Source organism: Suncus etruscus, chromosome 17, assembly GCF_024139225.1.
Source record: "Suncus etruscus isolate mSunEtr1 chromosome 17, mSunEtr1.pri.cur, whole genome shotgun sequence".
NCBI classification, from domain to species: Eukaryota; Metazoa; Chordata; class Mammalia; order Eulipotyphla; family Soricidae; genus Suncus; species Suncus etruscus.
The window spans coordinates 8,328,395-8,352,988 of NC_064864.1; the positions used below are offsets into that span (position 1 = coordinate 8,328,395).

A 24,594-nucleotide genomic window follows, 5' to 3' on the forward strand; every position below is an offset into this window, starting at 1 on the left:
TAAATTCTATTAATTTATTTATTTATTTATTTCATAGTTAGAGAATTTAGTTGATGCAATTTATGCTTGCTGGAAATTTATCCTTATAGTGCCTGTATAGTCAGATCTTGCAAAAGTGCCAAGCACACTGGAAAACAAAATTTGTGGGGAAATATTATTATCAATTTTAAAATATTTATTAGTCCTATAGTTAATTTAAATAATTAAATTATTATTTATAGATATAGATCATCTATTTGAGTCAATCAGGTCCTCCAGGTATTGCGTTTACTTTTAAATTCTGGAATCAATCTTGATTTATTATCTGTGTATATCAGCAATTTGCATACATTTCTACTTAATTTTTCATTTTTATTATATTTTTTCACTTTGAAGCTTCCTTATTACCATTATAATTTTGCTTATCTTTTTTTACATTATAGGTTACCACTTAAAGATAACTTTTCTGTAAAAAAATATTGCACAGTTTCAAAATCAAAATAACCTAAACTAGTTTTATATTCTCAGCTGGTTTGGGTACTCATAATTCTTTAAAATCATAGTGGACAATATTTAATTTCTGAATTTTCTCTGAGTTTGGACAGTTTACTTTGAGTTTATCCTTATCAGTGTTTATCTTTGAGTAATTTACTTCCTTCTTACAATCTTAAATAAACTGAGTTCTTTTATTTGAAAAATTAATTTTTTAATTTATAGCTCTTTTACTTCTGTGTTTACACTGAAACCTTAAGGTTTACATGTTTTCCTGTTAAAGGCAATAAAATTATCTTCTGATGACCATATAAAATGATTTATTGATTCTGACCATTTTTAAATAGTGTCAGTAAAAACACACACACATACATACACATATACATTAAACACTACACTCACACACACCTACTTTGAGTTTTGGCCTCTTAAGCCTTTGAGTTCTAAAATAATAGATTTATGTTGCCATAACGTAGCAATTCAACCTGATTCTTAAAATATTTATGTGGTTTGTTTTTTTTTAAGAAACCGCATGTGATTTTCTTTTGTGGGGTGAGAGAGAACGAAGGGGTCCTCTCATGTGGTACTCAGGAGGTCCAGAATCCCCACCAGGAATTCTGTTCATGGGACTGACAGTTCAATTTGAGGGGCCTAAAGTACAGTATTCAGTATTGATCAGGCTCTGTGATGCTAGGGATTATCTAGGCCACTCCATTAGTACTGGAAATGGGCTTCAGGGATGCAACCCTTAATGCACGGGAGACCATGTGATGCCTGGCATCAAACCCAAGTTATGCCCCCAACGCTCTGAACATCTCCTGGTCCCTTTATGTGATATTTTTTATTTTTTTTTAAAAAAAAAAGAATATCTGTGAGATTTATGGTCATCCATATAGTTCCCTTTTTAAATTTTTAACTTGGATCAGATGTGGGATTTATTTCCTTCTGCTGTTTTGCCTACTGCACTAGAATATCTTAAGCTAATTTCTTACATATTTCTGCATGCCAAGATTTTTTTATTTAAACATTATGGTTATAAGATTTTTCATAATACAGTTTTTCCCACAATAAAGTTATTCATGATTGAGTTACAGTCATACAATGTACAACAACCTTCACCAGGGTTTATTTCCTACCACCAGTATCAACAGTTTCTGTCACCCTCCCCAATGCCCTCTTCCCTCCCTATCACCTTCTCTCTCTGCTTCTAGGGTAATTTTACTTCAGAATCTCTCTTGCTCTCTTACTCTTGCTCTCTTGCTCTTTCCCTCACTCTCACTCTCTCACTCTTTTCTTTTTTGACACTGTGAATTGCATTACTTTTAATGATTAACATTAACATACAAAATGCTAATAAAGGGGTGCCACGCATGTCACTTTCATCGTGGTCTCTTCTCTAACTGCATTCCTCACTCTTTATGGCAAGCTTCCTATCATGAACTGGTCCCCCTAATCCTCATCTCATTTGTTTCTGGATATCCTCCCAACACTGTCCTTTAGTTTGTTTATATCCCACAGATCAGTGAGATTATTTTGTATCTATCTCTCTCCCTCTGACTCATTTCACTTGCATAATACTCTTCATGTTCATCCATGTATCAGCAAATTTCATGGATTCGTTTTTTTTTTTCCTAATGGCTGCATAGAATTCCATTGTGTAGATGTACCACAGTTTCTTTAGCCACGCATCTGTTGTCGGGCATCTAGGTCATTTCCAGATTCTGGCTTTTTTTTTTTTCTGCTTTTATGAAGGGTTTATTCCTAATGCTCTAAAGTCCCCATTTTCCAGGACTCTAACCACAATCAAACCGTATGGATCAGTGAGGAGTAGCCCACTCATGATGCAGGCCAAGAAATGGAGCTCCCCCATCATCCCTACCCCATTTGGTCCCAGTCCTGTTCTCTGCTATGGGCAGGCACAGAGTAGTGACAAAGGAAACTAAAGGCAATCCATTGGCTCAGCAGAGCCCACGTGGAGCTGCCATTGGCTGGCAGAGTCTTTAGAGGCGCTACTATTGGTCAGGGAGTGGTTTCACACCAGGAGTTGGAGATACACCTGAAGTGTAGTGCCATTGGCCAGAGAGTGGTTTTATCATAGCTTCCAGATTCTGGCTATTTTAACTAGTGCTGTAATGAACATAGAAGTGCAGAGGTCATTTTTGTATTTTGTTTTTGTGTTCCTGGTATATCTTGAGTAGTGGTACTGCTAGATCATAAGGAAGTTCAAGTTGCAGTATTTTGAGGAATATCCACATTATTTTCCAGAAAGGCTGGACTAGATTGCCACCAGTAGTGAATAAGAGTTCCTTCCCCCCTCCCCACACCATCTACACCAGCACTAGTTGTTCTTGTTCTTTGTGGTGTGTGCCATTATCTGTGGTGTGAGATACCTCATTGTTGTTTTTATTATTGCATCTCCCTAGTGATTAGTGATAAGAAACATTTTTCTTGTGACTTTTGGTCATCTGTATTTCTTCTCCCCATTTTTTGTTCATTTCTTCTCCCCATTTTTTGATGGGGTCAGATATTTGTGTTAAGTTTTATTGGTACCTTGTATATCATAGCCCCTTATCAGATGACTATTGGGTGAATAGTTCACTATTTCTTTTATTTTATTTTATTTTTTTGGTTTTTGGGCCACACCCGGTGATGCTCAGGGGTTACACCTGGCTATACACTCAAAAGTCGCTCCTGGCTTGGGGGACCATATGAGACGCCGTGGGATCGAACCATGGTTCGTCCTAGGCTAGCGCTGGCAAGGCACCTTACCTCTAGCGCCACCATGCAGGCCCTGGGTAGTCAGTATTTCTTTTGAAGTGCAGAAGCTTCTCAATTTAATGTAGTTCATTTATTTATCTCTGCTTCCACTTGCTTGGACAATGGTGCTTCCTCCATGAAGATGCCTTTAGTCTCAATGTCATGGAGCATTTTGCCTATGTGTCCTGTATAAACCTTATTGTTTCAGGTCTGATATCAAGGTCTTTAATTAATTTGATTTGACCTTTGTGCATGGCGTTACAAAAAGCACTGAATTTACTTTTGTACATAGTTGACCAGTTTTCCCAACACGACTTGTTGAAGAGGCTTTCCTTGCACCAATTTGTATTTTTTGTCCTACCCACTCTAGAATCATTCCCAGTGCTCAGTGCTTTGTATTTACTTGGTCCATTTTTGGCAAGGCATTTTGATTCCATGAAAGTGATTAGACTAAAATTCTAAATTCTAGCATGAAGTTTAGTTTCTATTACTGTCATGGAATCTGTATTTGTATTAAATTAAGTTAATTTTAATGAGGCATGGGTGGAAGGAGGTATCCAAAGAATCTGTTCTTTTGTTGTTATTTTGTCTTAAAGTCCAGCTAGCAACCTCTTGTGATGAGACTCATTTAGTCACAGTTGGAGCTCCTTTATTCAGGACTCACTTTCATGTAACTGAAAAATTCTTCACCATATGTAGTAGTTGCGTGTGTCTCCCTTTCCACCCTTTTCCATCCAAATAGTGACTCACTAAAAAAAGTTGAGAATCCCTTGAATTGGGATTTCTCGCCTTCCTATAGGTGGAGAAAGAGCCTAGTCCTTGGTCACGGGTGGTTCCCATGGTTACTGATGCTCTTCTCTATGGAGAGCCATAGTTGGTGCAATGCCATCTGTCAAATTCTTCTTCCAGGAAAGGACCACACAAGTGTTCCTCAAGGTGATTTCTCACCAGCTAAAGACAGCTCTGTCTGGCTGTTTTCTAGATTTTCTATTTTTTCTGTTTCTCTTTTCTGGATTTATCATCATTCACCATAGATAGCTGAGTTCAAATTCTCTGCCTGCTAGCACAAAGGAGAAAGGATTTAGACCCAAGGCAGAGAGGCTGAGCTAGTAATCAAATTAGTATTCAATTGAAAAGATATTCATTAAAAATCTACTCTGGCCAAGACATGGTGAAATATGGGAGGACTAAATAGTAAACAATCTCTGATGTCAAAAATTTACCATCTTGGTGGGACATATAAAGTATGAGACACATAATATCACTATGACATATACTAGATATGTATACTATAAATATACTATTTATCAATATTACAAATTCCAACTTTATAAATAAGGGATATATATATATAAAGAAGAAATTTTTAAGTGCATCATCATCTTAAATGTAACTTGTATTTGTCTATTTTACATCTCTGCCAATTTTGTTTGTGGTTCAGATCACATCAGACCCTTCCTAGAAGATTCAACAGCTTCCTAACTAGGTCTTTAACCTCTCTGTTTAAATTCCCAACAATGTCCTCTGGCAGCAGTACCCCATGGTTAATGATGCCTTTAAAAGTGTTGGGGGACATTGGTAGTGGGAAGGTTGCACTGTGGAAGGGGGTATAAAAAATAAAATCAAAAAAATAAAAAAGTGAACACTATCTGCACGAAATTCTTATCATGTACGGTATAGTGCATCTTAGTGTTTCATGTTTTAAAAGAGGAAAGAAATAAAAATGCTTCCGGGAAACACCGGATAGAAAGACATTTTTGACCTCAAGCTTGAACAGGCAGGTTTAATTCTCAACCTCACTTTACCCATCTCATTCATAGATTAATATAATGATTAGCATTTCAGGGCTATTGCAAATAGTGGGCTATTTTCTATGCATTGTAGGTAGTTGCCTATGAAGGAGTTGTCTCGTTATATAACCTGGCACTTGCCAGTCATGCCTGAGTCCCACCTAAAGCCCACTCCAGTATGACAGTCACCTAAGCCATCTTGAAGTTAGGCCACTTGTCTCACACATGACCAACTACTGTATTTTCTGGCGTTTAAGACGACTTTTGAAACAAAATAAAAAAGTCAACTGAAAATCGGGGGTCGTCTTATACGCTGAGTATATCCCGAAAAATGTTTCAATATTCCGCTAAATGAAAATTGTCTGAATATTGCCACAAAACAAATTTTCCAACTTGATCCTGCACCAATCACTGCCAGGCTCTCTGACTCAGCCAATCCAAGCAGGCTGTTTATGCATGCAAATTAGACAATGTTCTGTACTGAATCTACACTGTCAAAAGCCTGCTCAGATCGGCCAGAGTCAGAGAGGAAGTCTATGACAGTACAACCTTTGGACCTTTGCTTGTTGTGATTGGCTCACTGTGGTACATACAGTTGTAGCACAGAACGTTCTGTCTGATACAGCGAATATAGGCCTAAACCTATGTTTTAACTGCAAAATTAGGGGTCGTCTTATACGCTCGGTCGTCTTATACTCCGGAAAATACAGTAGGTTTGAGTCTTAGCATCCCATATGATCCCCCAAGTAGTACAGTAGTACTCCTTGCTTAACGACCTACCTGTTTAGCGACCGCTCACACCGTACCATTGCTTCACCATACCTACTTTCCTAACTTTCTGTTCTGTAATCCATTGCAGTACTGTGTGTAAATGACACAACCTGTGCAAATTAAAGCAAGTGGAAGTTTTCAGTTTGATCTTTCCCGTTATTTTTCTTATTCAGAATACTGTATTGTCTAGTACTATGTATATACTGGACTACTGTATACATGTACATGCAGTTCCTCACTTAACGATCAATTCGCTTAACGACCAAGTCGTTGAAATGGAACTTGGTCATTAAGCGAGGAGTATCTGTACTAAGTAATTCTTGAGTGAAGAGCCAGGAGTAACTCCAGAGTATCAACTAGTGCAGACCCCCCAAAAAATTAAATTGAAGCACAAAATGCTAGTTACAAATTATGGGTTGCCTTAATCCCCTCAGGAGTGTCCTTTGCTTAAATAAACTTGCTTGGATGCATTTGTGGTGGAGCAAATCAGAGTCTACCTATATTCCATAACTTCTCACTGCTTTCAGAATAAAATCCAAACTCTTGAGAACACCAAGAAAAGGTCATGCCGGGCATGCCCCCTATTGTTCCAGTAGCTGGGAGAGACAAGTATTTTTCAGGGTCTGTGAACACTTTCTGTACAGATTTCCTTCTATACATATCTCTGTAAATTCTCTCTTGGAAATTGTGATCCTAGAATGGCTGTATATTTAAGAGGTGGATCCAATCAAAACAACTTCCACAATGGATATTTCCACGGAGGTCCAGCAAGGATCAACCAAGAAGTTCCACTGACAATAATGACATCCTTTAAGCTCAAATTAGAGGTGAATTTAGACCAGTGATGATCCGCAGGTGGATGAAACAGATGTTTTGCATACCCAGAAACCAGTTGCAGAGAGGAGTCTCACTAGCATAATGGTCACGGGTGAATCTTTTTCACTCAGCATGTTCTGCTAACTGGGACTTCTCTAACAGGTAACTGTTAGTCATGTATTGGCTCAATATTGGCTCATGTATTGACTATATGTTGGATAAGTCCTACACTAATAAGTAAGATGACCTGGTGGTCTTGGATGGCAGAGTTGAAATCCTTGGTTGATTTCTAGGAGTCTGCAGCCCTGTCTGCTTAACCAACACTCACTGTTCTCCAGATGATGGGACTCCATCTTCCATACCTTTTATTATGTGCCAAAATACAGGTCCAAGGGTCCCCACTACTGAGGAATCATTTCTAAAAGACTCCATGTTGCAGCTGTCTGTCCCTCTCTTAGATCCCCTTAGCATTACAAGTGAAATGACATCACAATTTTCATACCACCGCTGATGTTTTTTATCAGTTTTTTTTTTGTAAAAGTAATACTAATCCTCCAATTATATGTGATTTTTAAGGTACTGTCGGTGTGTGTGTGTGTGTGTGTGTGTGTGCGTGTGTGTGTGTGTGTGTGTGTGTGTGTGTGTGTGTGTGTGTGTGTGTGTGTGTGGTTTTAGGGAGTCTTGGGGTATTTTTGTTTGTTTCCTTTGGACCAATCTTACTCAGGAATCTCTCCTGGTGGGTTCAGAGGAATGTGGGAATCAAACCTGGGTCAGTTGCCTGCAAGGCAAGCATAACCCTACCTGCTGTACTGTTATGTTACTCCAGCCCCTATACTATTGTTTTTAAATAGTTGTTATTTTGTTGGACACATGAGTAGGAGGTGAGCTCATTGGTTTTACTACACAGCTGTCTTGCCAGAACTCTTCACTTCCTCATCCTCCCACCTATTAGTTTTATCTCAGCAATCTTTCCTTTTGTGATTCTTTTTTCAATTAAGCATATCTATGATTCTTTTTAACTATTTACTTCTCACCTGACCAGAAGGACCAAAAGAGCAATAGACATGACTCTCACTGAGCACTCAGCCTCTGTTTCTGAGTCCAAATAGTGGAAAAAGAGGGACTAGGGACATAAAAAGTTGTTTTGAACAAAAGTATTATAAAATTCGAAATTTTTCAAACAGTGGTCCAGTGGTTTGTTTGTAAATTTGAGTAGAGTAACGTTGTCTAAAGCAATCTTACAGTGGCTCTGAATCTACCCTGGAATGTAGGCTCTTTTAAGTTGTTCTTTATCTCTTGTTTAGTTTTCAACTGGAGAAAATGTTTATAAGGTGATTAGAGCAAAAGAAAGTATAGAGCATATTTCTGATCCTGGCTCATTTTTTCCACTAACATTGAGTTGTTGAGAAATAGAGAAAGTAGAAATATGGAAGTCAACGTTATAACAACATTCTAGAAAGGATAACAAGTGGCTATATTTTTTAAAGGTGTTATTTCTATATGTGGCATCCTTCCTAGTACTTGATCTGTTCTCGTCCTCACTCAAAACTTTTAATTAAAAAATATTGCTGCTAAATTATTCAAAAGGAAACATGTATACCATTATTCATTGAACCACTCAATATAATAATTTAAGATTTGCCATCAAATTAGATAATTAGGACAGATGAGTAAATCATTAATATGTGGTATATATACAAAATAAAATACTCTATAGCTGCAAAGAACAATAAAATCAGGGGCCGGGTGGTGGTGCTAAAGGTAAGGTGCCTGCCTTGCCTGCGCTAGCCTTGGACGGACCGTGGTTCTATCCCCCGGTGTCCCATATGGTCCCCCAAGCCAGGAGCAACTTCTGAGCACATAGCCAGGAGTAACACCTGAGCGTTACCGGGTGTGGCCCAAAAACCAAAACCAAAAAAAAAAAAAAAAAAGAACAATAAAATCAGCAATTTGCTATAATATGAATAGAACTGGAAGTTATTGTGTTACAGAAGTAAATACAGTATGTAGAAATTATTGCCTGTCTATTTCTGATTAATAAGAATTCAGGATAATTAAATCTTCATAGTTGAAACTTGGTTGTTTACTATATTCTGCAATTCCTAACACTTTCTTTGTCAATATACAAGATTCTCAGAGTTTTGGGCAAGATAACTTTTTAATGCACTAGAAATTGTGCACTGATATTTGTAAATGGCCAAGTAAGCTGAATTTCTTAACATTAAAATCATATATCGGGGCTGAAGAGGAGTAGCAAGTGATAGAGCGTTTGCCTTGTCCGTGCTAGCCTAGGATGGACCAAGGTTCGATCCCCCAGCCTCCCATATGGTCCCCCAAGCCTGGAGCGATTTCCGAATGCATAGGAGTAACCCCTGAGGTTACTCATAACCTGGGTCATAACCAGGTATGACCCAAAAAAGCAAAAAGAAAAATCATATATTATCATAGCAGACAGGAAAATTGAGTGACTCTGCAATAAATAGTAAATGAACAGATAAATGGAACTAAAAGTACAAAGCCTCTGCTATGAGTCTTGGATTTTTTCGTCCTTACGTGACCTGTTTACCATCCTTGATTGAAATAAGAATTGTAACAAGAGACATAGCAAAAGTGAGGGTAAGAGGCAATACATTCAGTGATTCAGTATATTTAAGAGATGTCAAATAGGGATCTTAGGGAAAATGATAACCCTCTCCCTGTCCTATACCTTAATATCTAAATTTCTAATATTAGAAGAGATTTATATTCTTGCTTGAATTCAAATAGTTGTCCTTATAGTCTAACATGCACCTGTCCGGAACAAGTAGGAATATCACGAGATCCATCTGTCACAGTTTCCCTAAATTATTAAATTATAAGCAGGAATATAAGTGAAATAATAAATGTGCATAGCATTTTCTGAGAGCCTTTTCATCAGAGAAGGGGAGGTGGTAGGAGAGGAGGGGAGAGGAGGGGAGGGGAGGGGAGGGGTAGGGAGGGGAGGGGAGTGAAGGGGAAGGGAGGGGAGGGGAGGGGAGTGAAGGGGAAGGGAGGGGAAGGGAGGGGAGGGGAGGGGAGGGGAGGGGAGGAGATATGATACTTTGCAAGTTATCATCACACAGACAGGATGGCATAGGAATGGAAATGAATGGAAGAGATCAGGACTTACAATTGCATTTGACAGTGCTGCCATTTTGATTATGGTTAGTCCTAGGATAAAATGACCTTTCATTTTGTGCACAAAGTAGTTTGTTTGAAAGTAGAACAGAGAAAAATTCAAAGACCACAACCACCATTTTAAGAAGATTAAAGGTGGGCCCGGAGAGATAGCACAGTGGCGTTTGCCTTGCAAGCAGCCGATCCAGCACCAAAGGTGGTTGGTTCGAATCCCGGTGTCCCATAGGGTCCCCCGTGCCTGCCAGGAGCTATTTCTGAGCAGACAGCCAGGAGGAACCCCTGAGCACCGCCGGGTGTGGCCCAAAAACCAAAAAAAAAAAAAAAAAAAAAAAAAGAAGATTAAAGGTATAATCACAGGAAAAAATTAAAAGATCACAACCGGGCTTTGCTAATATAGAGAGAAAAAATGAATATCCTAATGAGTGTATTATATATGTGTATATATTTCCAATTGCATCTCTCAGGAGTGTATATTGATAGAGAAGATAAATAATTAACATATGCAAAGATAGGATAATTAGGAAAATTTTTGAGATGCAGTAACATCTGAATAAAGTTAAGCTACTAATGATAAATGGTGGAAGGTTGGCAGAGAAAATTGTATTGAAAAGGTGCTTAGGGCCCAGAGAGATAGCACAGCGGCATTTGCCTTGCAAGCAGCCGATCCAGGACCAACGGTGGTTGGTTCGAATCCCGGTGTCCCATATGGTCCCCCATGCCTGCCAGGAGCTATTTCTGAGCAGACAGCCAGGAGTAACCCCTGAGCACCGCTGGGTGTGGTCCAAAAAATAAACAAAAAAAAAGGTGCTTAGATAGCAAATACTAATTGAGTGAATACAAAAAGAATTTGAGATGCTGTGTGGTTAAAGCATGTTGAATTAATTTTTTTGGTTGTAATCTCTTTCTGGTTATTTATTTAAATATCATTTTCTTAATTTGATATAAGAATTTTATTTATTTATTTATAAAATCTTTATTTAAGCACCATGATTACAAGCATGATTGTAGTTGGATTTCAGCCATAGACAGAACACCCCTCCTTCACCAGTACAACATTTCCACCACCAATGCAAAGTTACCAAAATTTTAATTTTAATTTAATGTTTAATCTTTAAATTCTAGAGGTTAAAAATATAAAATGGTTTCACTGGACTAAAACCAAAGTGTTGACAGACTATCATCTTACTGGTAGCTCTAGAAGACTATATTTTAACATTTTCCAGGTTCTTTTAGGGGGGAGGAGGAAGGGTTGGGCCACACCCAGCGGTACTTGGGTTACTCCTAACTCCAGTGTGCAGAAATAGCTTCTGGCAGGCTCAGGGGACCATATTGGATGCCAAGGATTGAACCCAGCTCGGTCTCTAGTCAACCGCATACAAGGCAAACACTCTACCCACTATGCTATTGCTCTGGCCTCCCCACCCCCTTTCCAGTTTTTGAAGGTTATCTGCATTCCTTGGCTTGTGGACCTTTCTTCCAACTTCAAACACCAACAGTGTAGCATCTTCCTTTCATTCTCTAACACAGAATTTCCAGCTCTTTCTTTCATGTTTACAGAATTCTTGTGATTACTTGGATATGCCCAGCTATCCCAAGATAATCTCTTTATAGTACAGCCAAATGTTAAATAAACTTAATCTCATCTACTATTCTGATTGCCCCATTTAGGTAAAACAAAGTACAGGTTGAAGGAAATCATGTAAAGAAGAATTTGTATCGCTTATCCATTGCAGGTGGAAAAAGATCATTCACCTAATATTTGCCTATAATCTTATTTTTATGTATTAATTTAACTACTTACATGAATTTTTAATCTAGATATTTTTTAAAACTGGGTATGATTTAGTATATCTAATCGGTGTGTCTTAGTTCATTATTGTTGCAAAAGCAACTATTTCAAAACATGATGAAACAGTATTTGCTCATGATTCTGTAGATTGCCAGAGTGATTCTTTATTGGTTCCTCCTGAACTGATCCATATTTACCTGGAGAGTTGACCAGTACAGAAGACCCAAAATGGCCTTACAATATATGGAGATTGACAATGACCATTGACAGGGATGTCTCCGTTATTTTCTCTGTAAATTTGACTTCTTTACTGGGCCACTCCAGCATCCTTAGATGCCACACCCCTATAGGTGTGTGTAGAATTAAAATTAACTAAAAATTAATTAAAAATTAACCTCTAGAGTTAAAAGATACTAACCTCATGTTGGTTTAGGTCATTAACATTCCAACGTACCAACTGCATAAAAGTGGAGCTCCATGGCCTCCTGTGGCCTTGACCTTAGAACTCCCTATCACATTTACCAGGTTATTTGGGGATGTGTCAATCAAGATCTGAGGTATCAGCCCAGATTTAGTAGCCAAAATTTAGTAGCCAAAAGATCATGACCATACTGTTCTGAGTCTACTGTGCAAATGATGCTCCTCATACATAACTCATAGCTGCATTCTTCCTGAACCTTTTCAACAAGTCCTCTGCTTCTTAACTACCACTCAGACTTTCAGAGTCTGTTTTAGATTCTTCAATATTTGTATTTTGCATTATTTTGAGTGCACACAAAAATGCTCAGGGGTCATTCCAGGTTCTGCACTCATTCCTGGCCATGTGGAGGAGAACCAAGTAGAGTTCCAGGGATCAAATTTGGGATAGCATGCAAGCAAGTATTTTTTATACTATCTCTCCAATCCCCAGGCTCTTCAGTATTTTAGTTCTCAGTATCTGTGTCCTGAGGATACAGTGACTCTTTTGGAACAAAATTCAAATTGGTTTTGATAAATTGATTAATTACAAAGCTGCCATAGTAGTGTTACCAGTTTCAATCCTTTCCCTCTTTTCTTTTTCCTTTATCATTTTGTCACTTTAGATATGGATCCAAAGGCAAAAAAGAGTATTCACATAGATCAGTGGGATTTATGGTGTTGAAATTTATGAACGGTGGTAAATGAATAATATTTATTACTCTCATTGTACATAAATAAAAATCAGAAACCAGATAGTAATTATCCAGATGGTCCTTAGAGCTCATTCAATCATAAGAGTGCAAAATATGAATAAATTAGAGTCTGTAATAAGGAAAAATGCATATTTTCATAATTACTACCATAATTTAATGTTTATTTGTTTATGTATAGCAGATGAACAATCAGTTTATAACAATGTAAGCATAGTATGAATTTGTACTTGAATTCCTTTCCTGTATTTCAGATGCTTAAGATGATTTTTAGATTGCCATAAAATAAATGTCTACCCTCCCCCCAAAAAATATTTTCAGTATTTGGATAACCTGGAAAACCCTTCTCTGGAAATTCCATGACAAAGTGTGTAATCTGAACTGAACATTTAGTGCTGCCCTTCCTTTCGTTCCTCCTGAATTCTGTCTTCTTTCACAAGGTTTAGGACCCCTGGCAACCACTCATAGTCAACATGCACGGTTTTCGGGTTCTAAAACTTAGAGGATGCATGGATGTTAACTTTGACACAGAAATTCTTTTTGGACTGGACATGAAATGTGTTTATAGGTAAATTAAGTAATGACTTTTGTGGTGATTATAGCCTTAATATGAAGCTGAGAGGTCTTTTGACTGCTCAAAGTAGTTTTTCATAAAAGGTTTCTATCTCTTCAACCACGCCACCATGACTCACATTATTTTGGAGATTCCTTTGGTGGGGGCTTGGGGCTGCTATTAGATCTGCTGTGCAAGCCAACAACAACAAAATACTTCTGTATTTTTTGTATCCTATGTCCATTATGACTAAGGCTAAGCATTCCTCCCAAAGACATAGGCTCCCTATTAATTTTATCTAGCTAAAAATCTTAAAATTTATAGTAAAAACTGAGGTTTTCTATCATGTAAGGCATTCAGAATAATGTTCCCAAGATTCCAAAGATATTATATATCCAATGGAAACTTTTTCTGACACAGAGTGCCCATGGTAATATCACCAGAAATATTGCTTTTTGTTTTGTTTTGTTTTTGTTTTTGTTTGGGGCCACACCTGGTGACACTCAGGGGTTACTTCTGGCTATGCACTCAGAAATCACTCCTGACTTGGGGGACCACATGGGATGCCAGGGAATCGAACCATGGTCCATCCTAGGCTAATGCTGGTAAGGCAGATGCCTTACCGCTCCACACCACCACTCCAGCCCCAGAAATATTGGGGTCTTTTTGGTTTGAGAATGAATAAATACCTCATACTGTAATATCTTCTAAGTCATTTATCATGTAGTCAACTATGACCTCACTTCTCTCTAACCCAGTTTTCTCTTGAGTCTTTACCTAAAGTCAGCTTTGTTCCATCTTGTATATATGCTATTATATAATTTCTAGTGTATGGCTGTTACATCGTAAGATCCACAAAAGGAAACTAAAATGTATCCTTTGATGTAGTTTTTTGATTTTGTTTTTTGATTGGATGAGTTTGCATCTCTGGTCTGCATCCAGTTCTGGTCTTCTTCTTGATGTAATTTTGTTATTATCTAAAGGTGTTCCTCTTCATCATTGTGATTCTTATTTTTTTAAGCACTCAATGTGTCAAGTTCTGTTTCGGGAATTTGAAACATCAGCTCACCCTAATCCTCACGACCACATTAGGAGATGGGTATTCTAATTCCCACTTAGCAGATGAGAAAGCTTAGGCTACTAAAATACAAATAACGTGCGACACATTCGCATCCAACTGAGACAGGATTTCTCAGCTTTGGCTCACTTACATTTAGAACTAGATAATTCTTTGTGGGAACTGCCCCAAGTTTAGTAATATGTTGAGTGATATTTTTGACCTCTGCCCTCTAGAAGCTAGTAGAACTCCCCCACCCAATTATGGCGGCAAAATAAACCATCTCCAAAGAGTGTCAGATGTTCTCTGGTGGATATGTAAGAGTCACTAGTCTAATACCAAATTCACACCCGGGTCACATTTTAATTTTAAACAGGGAACTAATAAAAGAAAAGAATTGCAAGACAGTAATTTTTAGTAAGTATTAATTTTTAGTAAGATAGCACCCAGGAAAACTCCTGATATGATGCTCAGGGGCCATTTATGAACTGCTCAGGGGACCGTGAGATGCCAAGAATCGAACCCAGAGCTTAGCTTATAAACCATGTGTTTCAGTCCTTTGAGCTCTCTGCCAGCTGGAGATGAAATTTTAAAGACATCAGTTGTAAAAGCTACACATATCTGGATGATTATGAGAATTGGAGCCTTTTAATCAGAATTGAAATTGTTTTGGAAAGATGCTCTCCTCACACAAAGTCTTCATAACAGGCATTTTCAGAAGATGGACTGATACCCTATTTTAAGCCACTCCACGTTATAGGATATATTGAGAGGATTGGATCACAACCTCGACACCATTCTTGGGTTTCACACTTCCTGGGAGTGTTTGAGGAGTCAGCTCTCCATCTTCAGCTAATCCTAATAGAGAAAAAGAATTCTCCCTAAAATTCTTACTGTAATGTTCATTCTTTTCCTGCCCTTAATTTCATATTAGCTAAGTAAGCATTTTCTCATAAGTTGAGTTAACATTTACTGACTTCCGATAATGCCTAAGGCCCTAGTCGGAACCATTTTTTATTATAGCACTAAAAAAAAAATAAAAAGGCCTGGACTCTAAAAAAAAATGAGCAACTAATCAATTTTGTCAGTATAATTATATGTCTCCTCAAAAGGCAAATTACAATATTATAAAATCTTAAAATATTACAGGCTTGGTCACCCACTCAGCTTCCATAGAAAGTGGTCTGCTCTGTTCCAGAAAGTAGAGCTGGCTAATTTTTCTTCTTCATCTGAACCCCTCCATCATCTATCCTCATGAACTCCTTTTGGATGGTTTCAGAAAGTTTCCAAGGTAGCTTCTCTTCTTGTAAAGTCATTCTCTACCAGATAGTCTAGATTTCCTGGTGAAAATACAGGAAGAAATTTTTTACAGCTTGATTTATATGCCTCTCTTGAGAATATCTTTTCATGGTGAATTTGATTAATGAATTAAAGGAGTAAATATAAGTTAATATTACTAATGCATCAAAGTCCAGAGTAATGGTGTATTTTTCTTTAAAATAGGGGAGTTCTTTATACTTTCACTTTGGAATCTCTTCAAAGTCACTTACTGTAATAGTTTTTAGAATATCTAGAAGACTGCTCTTTAGATTGGTTATTGAATCATGGAAAAATTGGGATGATTTGGTTCTGGTATTTCCAAGGAATCAGATGCTCCCAGAGATTTGGATTAAGCTAGCAGGTAACCATTCTCTTTAACTAAATCAACAGGAGTAGCAATAACACTGTGCCAGCAGCACTCTGATTCTCCTGAGTAGATCAACAAGCAGGTTGTGTTTAGAGAAAACCAAGGAGAAAATAACATGTCAACGGAAATAATCGTTTGGGGTCAAAATAACAAGCCAATGTTTTCATACTTGTGTGAATTATAAAAAGAAAACCTGGGTTTTAATGAATCGTAGTATTATCTTCCTAACTTGTTGTTTATACTGGAGTACCCACTCGCAAAGAAGTGCCTGGACCAATGGGGAGACTTCCCTACTATATAATGCACTGTCCTCCTTTGTTACAGGGTTTTATAAATGGACACTGACATGGACTATGAAAGGCCCAACGTTGAAACCATCAAGTGTGTGGTGGTGGGAGACAACGCCGTGGGGAAGACTCGCTTGATATGTGCCAGAGCATGTAACACAACCCTAACACAGTACCAGCTGCTGGCCACCCATGTGCCAACAGTGTGGGCAATTGACCAGTATCGGGTATGCCAGGAGGTAAGTTGGAAGAAGTTTTATTTTTAACTCTTCTGAGCATATCATTGCTACTGCTAGTTTGGTATTAAAAGGGGGGAACGATAGCTGATGCAGGACCGACCTTGGTTCAATCCCCAGCATCCCATGTGGTTCCTTCAAGCCAGGAGTGATTTCTGAGCGCATAGCCAGGAGTAACCCCTGAGAGTCACCGGTGTGACCCAAAAAACAAAAACGAAACAAAAAAAAATAGTTGGGGAGAGGAGCTTTAAAAGAAGGAGAGGCATGCCCATTTAAAACAAAACCAGCTTTATTATTTAGCACTATAAGGAGGGAAGCAAGATGTAAACTTTGGTGGCTGGTTTTGACATTCTGGAGGAGGGAGGTTTGATTCCTGTGATTCCGTTACAAAATTATCCTAAGCCTTTAAGGAGTTGTTAGAAAATAAAATTTAAGTAAAGTCCAGTGGGTACTAAGGGTGTCGACCCAGACATCCTTCTCTCTGGCACCTCTAATTGGCCCTAATTATATTCTCTCTTCCTGGCAGGTCTTGGAAAGGTCCCGAGATGTTGTCGACGAAGTGAGCGTTTCTCTAAGACTTTGGGATACTTTTGGCGATCATCACAAAGACAGACGTTTTGCATATGGCAGGTAAACCAAGGCCAATGCAGTGAGCTTGAGCTTAAGTACAGTTTTCTTGCTAAAAAGCCCCGCTGTTCGTTGTTTCATAGCCAGAACCTGGCAACAACCCAGATTCTCAACAACAGATGAGTGTTTCATAAAAAAATAAAACAAACAAACAAACAAACAAACAAACAAAAAAAACACTTTACCTGGTGTTCAGATATATGTTGGGTTCTTACACTGTGTCTCAGAAAATAAAAGAAACGAAACACAGAGCCTCATTTTGGGATATTCATCCTTCTTTCTGGCTTCTCCCAGGAAGTGTTTTATTGAAAATTCCTTAAAGTGGCTAGAGCCCCCTTAAACTGGGATGTTTGCTACATGACTATTCAGTTCTTCTGTCAGCCTTCTGAGTGCCTTTTTTCTGAATAAAACTTTATTTGTCTTCCATTAGACTGTTCTAGAAAATTGTAGCACTTGGCAATCCCACGTCAGAAGGTCTCTTTGGTCTTTTTTATGACCATATTAGCAGAATCTGATGTTATTTGCTTTGGGCTTTGTTATCTGAAAGGCCTATTATTTTTATTTGAAGGTCATTTTTAAAAAGAAAGAAAAATATCTCTAAAGTCCTTCATAAGGCCTATTTCCAAAATGAACTGAAGCACTAATATCTACTTCTCATTTTTAAAAAGGAAAGAAAAAAAATTCAGTGACTAAAAGGATTAAACTTTGGACATTAATATTAGAACTTAAACTATGGAACAAAACATCATTATAACTTAAAGTCTTAGAGAATATATTTATACTGTCAAAATTTATATAAGGAGGAGTTTTCTTGTGTTTTTTTATTATAAATTAGTTTCATTTAAATTTAGAATTCAGAACTCATGATCATTTTTCATTTATTACTATCAAACATCATGTTACCTCACAAGATCTAATTAGTTAGATACTCCAAGACATGAGAAACTCCTTGGTATTAAATAAAAATTATGTAAGTACTTCTATTTCTGCAAGCCAGTAGTTCTTTTAGGCCTCTGAATAGACTTTTATAGACATTAATCCAAGTGGCTTAAAACTGAATAAACTACTTTAAGGGTTTGTCCTATTCCTGAGAAGTGGTTCACACATTAAAATTGTGATTTAGACCAGTTCATTGAATGAATCCCAGAAAGAAGTGAATGGAAGTAAAACAGTTCTAATAATAATTTCTAATATCTTCCTTGATAATAGCAGATTTGAATGGTCTTCACAGCATCAAATTTTTCTTCACCTTAAACTTGGTTTGTTTCTTTCCATGATGTTCTTCATCTTTATCTTAGTAGCCATTTTGGTTGTACCTGTTGTTCAATTCTCTTACACCCAAAAATAAATAAAGAAATAAAGAACTTTCTTGTAAGGCCTCACACAGATTTATAATAACTAAGCTTTGAAATAAGCTATGAAAATGTCGATAGGCAAAGTAGGCAAAGATATTATAGTTCTCAAAGGTTGTTCTTACCCTTATTTCCATAAATGTGTCATGAAAATGATAGGCCTCAACATATTCAGGTTTTATATCTACAGACTAGTTTCACAGTTCAATAGCTCATTGCTGTTTGAAATCCATGCCTTTGAAATCATTGAAATAATTCCTTTGATGTGACTCCCCAGTGTAGAGTTGTACTGTAGAGGTCTAGATATTGCTTCATCAGATGCTTCATATGAGAGCCCTTGACATTTTCTATCAAATATTGACTGGCATCTACACTGATATATCCAGTACCCTAATGTATCGGGATCCCTTTGACAATGTGTCATGCCTGTGCTTGTTCCCTCTTTCCCAACAAAAATGAGCTTCTCTTTCATGTGACTCCATCAATTCAAAGTGCATTGTTCTGCTCTCTTGTCTGAAATGTTTGGTTCTGTCAACTGAAACATTTCCCCCACTTTGATGGAATCAGGACCTGGTTTCCCAGCCAACACAGAATTGCACAGAGGGGCTTCTGGAAGCCCTGCTATGTTTCTGGCTAACTTGTCCTTGAGCCTCACATAATGTGCATATTTGTGTTTTTGCATCTCCTCTGCCTGATCCTCCACAGCCACGCAAGACTCCACAACTGGGAGAGAATTAAAACCAGAGCTGTTCTGTTTTAGACTCCGGCATCTGTCTAGCAATAGTAAATATAAAATACCACATTGATATAATGCTAGAAAATAATATTTTTGTAGAAAAGGCTGCTCAAAGTTGGAATTTCTATTTTTCAGTATAGAACTCTGAACACTGCATTTCACTGTGGTGTAAGGGCTACTTAATTTCTTTTCTGGCTTCCATTTTTAGCTTCATACCATTCATGAGGAATAAAAGCCATAAAGTTTCTAACAGTAAATTTGGTTTGTGTGCTAGTTTTATCACTCATGTTTTTACTCCTGATGTAAATTGTGACTTCATAAATGTGAATAATTGGAATCTTTTAAAAATAATTATTTTGATTTCTGAAATAGCAGTTAACAAAATTCACACCAAAATAATTTAGACCCTGCCTTAATTTACTGCTACATTTTAGCACCAAGGAAGATAGTAAGTTGAAACATTCTTTGGCATGGAAAGCTGGAGTATACAGTACCATGAACCATCTTATGAACCAAGATCATGCCAGTCTTGAACTTGTAATTTTCCTAGCCTCCTGTTACAATGAACAGAATATCCTTGACCTCTTATAATTGTTTTTTATTGGAAGGAGGAGTTTGGGGACCATACTCAGCAGTGCTCAGGGGCTAGCCCTAGTTCTGTGCTCAAATGTGCTCCCTAGAGGCTCTCAGAAGACCATATATTCCCAAAGATTTCAACCAGGGTTGTGTCTTTTATAACCACATGATAGGCAAGTTCCCTTACCTCTTGTACTATCTCTATACCCCTTTTTATTATTTAAAATGCTTTAAGTCACTTTTATCCAACTAGAATAGTTAGCTGTAACATATAAAAAGTCCAACAAAAACAGTGTCCCAGCCAAAACTTATGTTCTTTGCCAACAACAGTTTAGTTAATCCTTTAGGAATTTTAGGAAGCTGAGATTATCGTCATAGTACAGTTGAGAAGAGTTGAGTTCTTTACAACAATAACTTGCCCAATAGTCAGAAGCATATTCAAGAAGCATATTCAAACCTAGCCCTATTTGGCTCCCCAGATTTCTCACTATCCATTGTTCCAGGATATGTCAACCTTCCTTTATACAGGGTACAAGTGAAAACCATCCCTACAATGAAGAAAAAGCTGAGTATCTGTTTGCTGGTTGTTTCTTCATATTTGTATAGAAGTTTAGAGCTAGAAGAAATCACACACACACACACACACACACACACACACACACACACAAGTCACCTGGTTGGCCTCTTCTCTTCAGAAAAGGAAACCATTCATCTAGGGAAATCTATGGATAAGAGGCATATGTTTTTATGAAGATGAAAAGTAGCAGAGCAATATCAGCACCTTGAGACTTCCCACATTTAAAATCTGTGATATTCCTTCTAATTTAGAATGAATGACTCTCTCTTCTAGCCTTTCTTCCAAACACCTACTTTCTATCCACTTTTGGATGAACTTTGGACGCTCTTTTCTGGATCATTTTAAAATGTCAAGAACAAAATTGTACAGGCAGCCATGGCTATGATCAGCTGCTCAATTTTTGGCAAGGAAAGAAACTCTTTTTTAAAGAGATATCATTCAAGAAATTTTCTCAGGAATTATATCAAAGATAAATTGTTCACATTTTGCTATCTGGAACTGAAATTGTAGACAAGTAGAATGTACTTTCCTCATCAGGATGTCTGAGCTTTCATAGTCACTCTACACATAAGTAGTTGCATTAAAATGATAATTATAGTTTAAAAAGTTATTGTTTAATTTCCTTGTAAATCCTTAATGTTGATCTGTCTCATGACCAAATAATGTTCAAATGTTATTTTTCTTAAACACAAAGAAACTTTTTTTATTTTATTTATATGATTTGATATATTTTATTTTTATAAATACAATTTAATTTTTATTTCTCTTACTTTATTTTTTTAAATTTTTGCTTTCTTTTGGCCACACCTGATGCTGCTCAGGGGTTACTCCTGGCTATGCACTCAGAAATCTCTCCTGGCTTAGGGGATCATATGGGATGCCAGGGGATCTAACGGTGGCCCTAGGCTAATGCCAACAAGGCAGACGCCTTACCACTCCATGCCACTGCACTGGCCCCTACTTTATTATTTTATTTTATTTTATTCTATTTTATTTTATGGGCCATACTCAGACCTGACTGTACTTAGGACTTCTCTTGCTCTACACTCTGGGATCACTCCTGGCAGGGCTTCAGAGACCATATGTGATGCCAGGGATCAAACCCTGGTCCACTACTTGCAAGATAAGCACTAATCTGCTCAACTATCTTTCCAACCCCTTCAAACACTTATTCATACCTGTGGTGCTGATGATAATACTAGTCATTTAATCAGCATTCCCTGTGAGTCAGACCTGTGATGGGCTCTCTTTATATCTTATCCTTCTTCATTCTTATGGGGACCCTGCAAATTAGGTTCATTTTACAGTTGAACAGGTAGGGGTTTCTGACTCCTAAGCTCATAGCTCCCCTTTCTACCATTACTGTTAATGACAGGATGATAACAATGACTAGTGACAAACTTATTTTAATCTAATTGCTGGCTTAGTTAACTCTTGCTCTATGCTCTATAATATATAGACTCTGAGTATCAGCTATCTCCATCTATCACCATCTCTAATGTTCCACAATTCCTCTGAAGTTACTTTATAAATAAGTAATAACTTAATGTTTTATATATATTCATAATAATCTGAACATGATTCCTTTTGTTTTCAGTAATGATGGTATATTCAAGCAAACTATTTTAAAAATGAGCAGTAATTTTAGGAGCAGAGCAATCGTACAGTGGGTAAAGCACTTGTCTTGCAAGCAACTGATACAAATTCGATCCCTGTTATCCCATTTGGTCTCTGGAGGCCGCCAGGAGTGATTCTGAGTACAGAGCTCAGAATAACCCTTGAGCATAGCCAGGTGTGCCCCCTCTAACAAGATAGAAAAAACTAAACAAATTAACATCATTTTGTTCTGAGCCACCCCTGCAGTGCTCAAGACTGACTCTTGGCTTTGCTCTCAGAAATCACGTTTGGTGGGCTCAGGGGTTCGAACCCAGGACAGTCACATGCAAGGCAGGCACCATACCCCCTCTACTCTGGCTCTGATCCCTGAGCAGCAATTTTAAATGCCATAACTTGGTCCAAAATTTTTGTCCAATCATAGAGAACTATTTGTATTTCTGCCTACACGCATCTTTTAAAACCAGTTGGAATTGTTAATTTTTTTCAGCGAATGTTGTTAGAGCCTATGAGGCATAGATGTTTTAAGTAATATTAATGAGAGTCATGTTTTTTGAGTGTCTCCTTGGATAAAGATGTGTCTTGTTTCATACTGAAGACATCTGTAATCAGATATGCCATGACTATGTTGTTTTAAATATTTAACGTAGGGCCTTTTAAAACTTCAGAACTATGGATGACTTTATGTCTTTACCCAATATTGGTTGTGTTTGTTGTTAATGGCAACAGAAAAAGTAAGATATTACTAATACATCTAGAATATTTTGAATTTGCTCTTATTTTCTATGACACATTCTTAACATTGGGACAGAAGTAACATTTTAATAATAATTTCTGTATCACAAACAAGTAGAGTGGACCAGGGCAAAGACTAGAATGAAACAAGTGAGGTATATACTTTGAACATAAATATAAGTAATAATTTCAAATATAGAATTAGTATTGTTTTTTTTTCTCAACAGATTTGGTTCAGCATCATGGTTTAATTTAAAGGCTTGATATTCTCTTGTTCACAGATTTTTCTGTGTGTTCCATAACGTTTGTTTTCTCCATTTTGTAGTTGTTTTTTTATTTTATTGTGGTTGTTTTGCTTTTGGGCCTACTCCAAGCAGTGCTCAGGACTTATTCCTGGCTCTGTGTTCAAGGATCACTGGAGATATCATATGTGGGACAAGGGACTGAACCTGGATTGTCCATTTGCAAGACAAATGTCTCACCCATTGTACTATCACTTCAACACAAGTTTTGTTATTTAAATTTAATTGGGGGGGGGTTAAGTCATACACATTGATGCTCAAGGGTTCCTCCTAGTTCTGCATTTAGGGATTACTCATAATACCCCTGGTAGACTTAGAGAACTCCATGGGATGCCAGAGATCAAACCTGGGTTGGCTGGATACCATGCAAATGTCCTATTTACACATTATATTGCCATTTAAGCTTCAGTTTTTAAGTTTTGTTATTTTGAATATTTATTTTTTATTACTATGCTTGTTTACACCTTCTGAAGGAAGTGCTTTATTTTGTTCACCAAATTCCTATTCATGACGGTGGACTTTATGGTAAAGAAAAGTAGAATGCATGAACCTAATGGAAAAGCAATTCAAACCACAAAGATGCATTGTAAAGTGATCTAGAATAATTGTAGGAATTCATGTCTTAAAGATATTTAGTTCTGGGGCTGAAGAGATAGCATAGAGGTAGGGTGTTTGCCTTGCATGCAGAAGGACAGTGGCTCGAATCCCGGCATCCCATTGGTCCCCCGAGCCTGCCAGGAGTAACCTTTGAGCGCTGCCGGGTGTAACCCAAACCTACCCCCCCCAAAAAAAGAAGATTCTTAGTTCTATGCACAGCTGTGTCATCAACGACTAAGAATGTCCCAATTTAGAGAGGAGAGTAGAAAGGTGTAAGAGCAGATCTGTTGTTCCAAGGAGAAATTATTGTCCCTTAAGATGTTTTACTAAAACTTTTATATTTTATACTAAGGATACCTAAACACTGGTCAATCTAATGTAAGATTTCTGGAGAAAGATGAATTAACACATCGTAGCCAATATTTGGATTGTAATTCAAATTGGCAGTAATCACTTGGGCCATAATTATTATAAACACTGTCATGGAATTATCCTGACAAACTTTACTAGATCTCAGCTAGTGGGAGAGAGTTAATGGGTGAAATAGGAAAGCAAGGAGGGGAGAAAAGAAGAAAGGAGAGAAGAATTGAATTGAGTTTCAAGGGAAGAATAAAATTATTGCAATTTCTTTAAAATTCTAGAACCACAATCTAATCTAAAGTGAAAAAAATATATCATTGCTTCCTTGGAGCGGAGGACAGAGGAAGGGACAGATAATGGAGGGAGATGGAAATGGCAGGTATAATCTTCATGAGCATGAAAGCTTTCAGGACTCTATGTTACAAATAATTAATCCAAATACTTCATTTTTTATGGGCAATCCAGGTAGCTATTTGTGAGGAATTTCATATGAGACAATAAATATTTTAATTATAGAACTTAAATACTTACCAATGAAAATTAAATCCTTAGTGTGAGCTTAGATTTAAAAATGAGAAT

At 37.4% G+C, this 24,594-nt stretch overlaps 1 protein-coding gene across 1 annotated transcript in view; it reads left to right on the top strand.

Annotated features, from left to right (window-relative positions):
* Window positions 1-24,594, top strand: part of RHOBTB1 (Rho related BTB domain containing 1) — an 85,173-nt gene that overhangs the window by 21,248 nt on the left and 39,331 nt on the right. Inside the window, exons 3-4 of the mRNA XM_049764541.1 lie at window positions 16,341-16,542; window positions 17,066-17,169. Of these exons, the coding sequence (XP_049620498.1) occupies window positions 16,351-16,542; window positions 17,066-17,169 (296 nt within the window). The 5' untranslated portion in view covers window positions 16,341-16,350. The remainder of the gene's footprint in view (window positions 1-16,340; window positions 16,543-17,065; window positions 17,170-24,594) is intronic.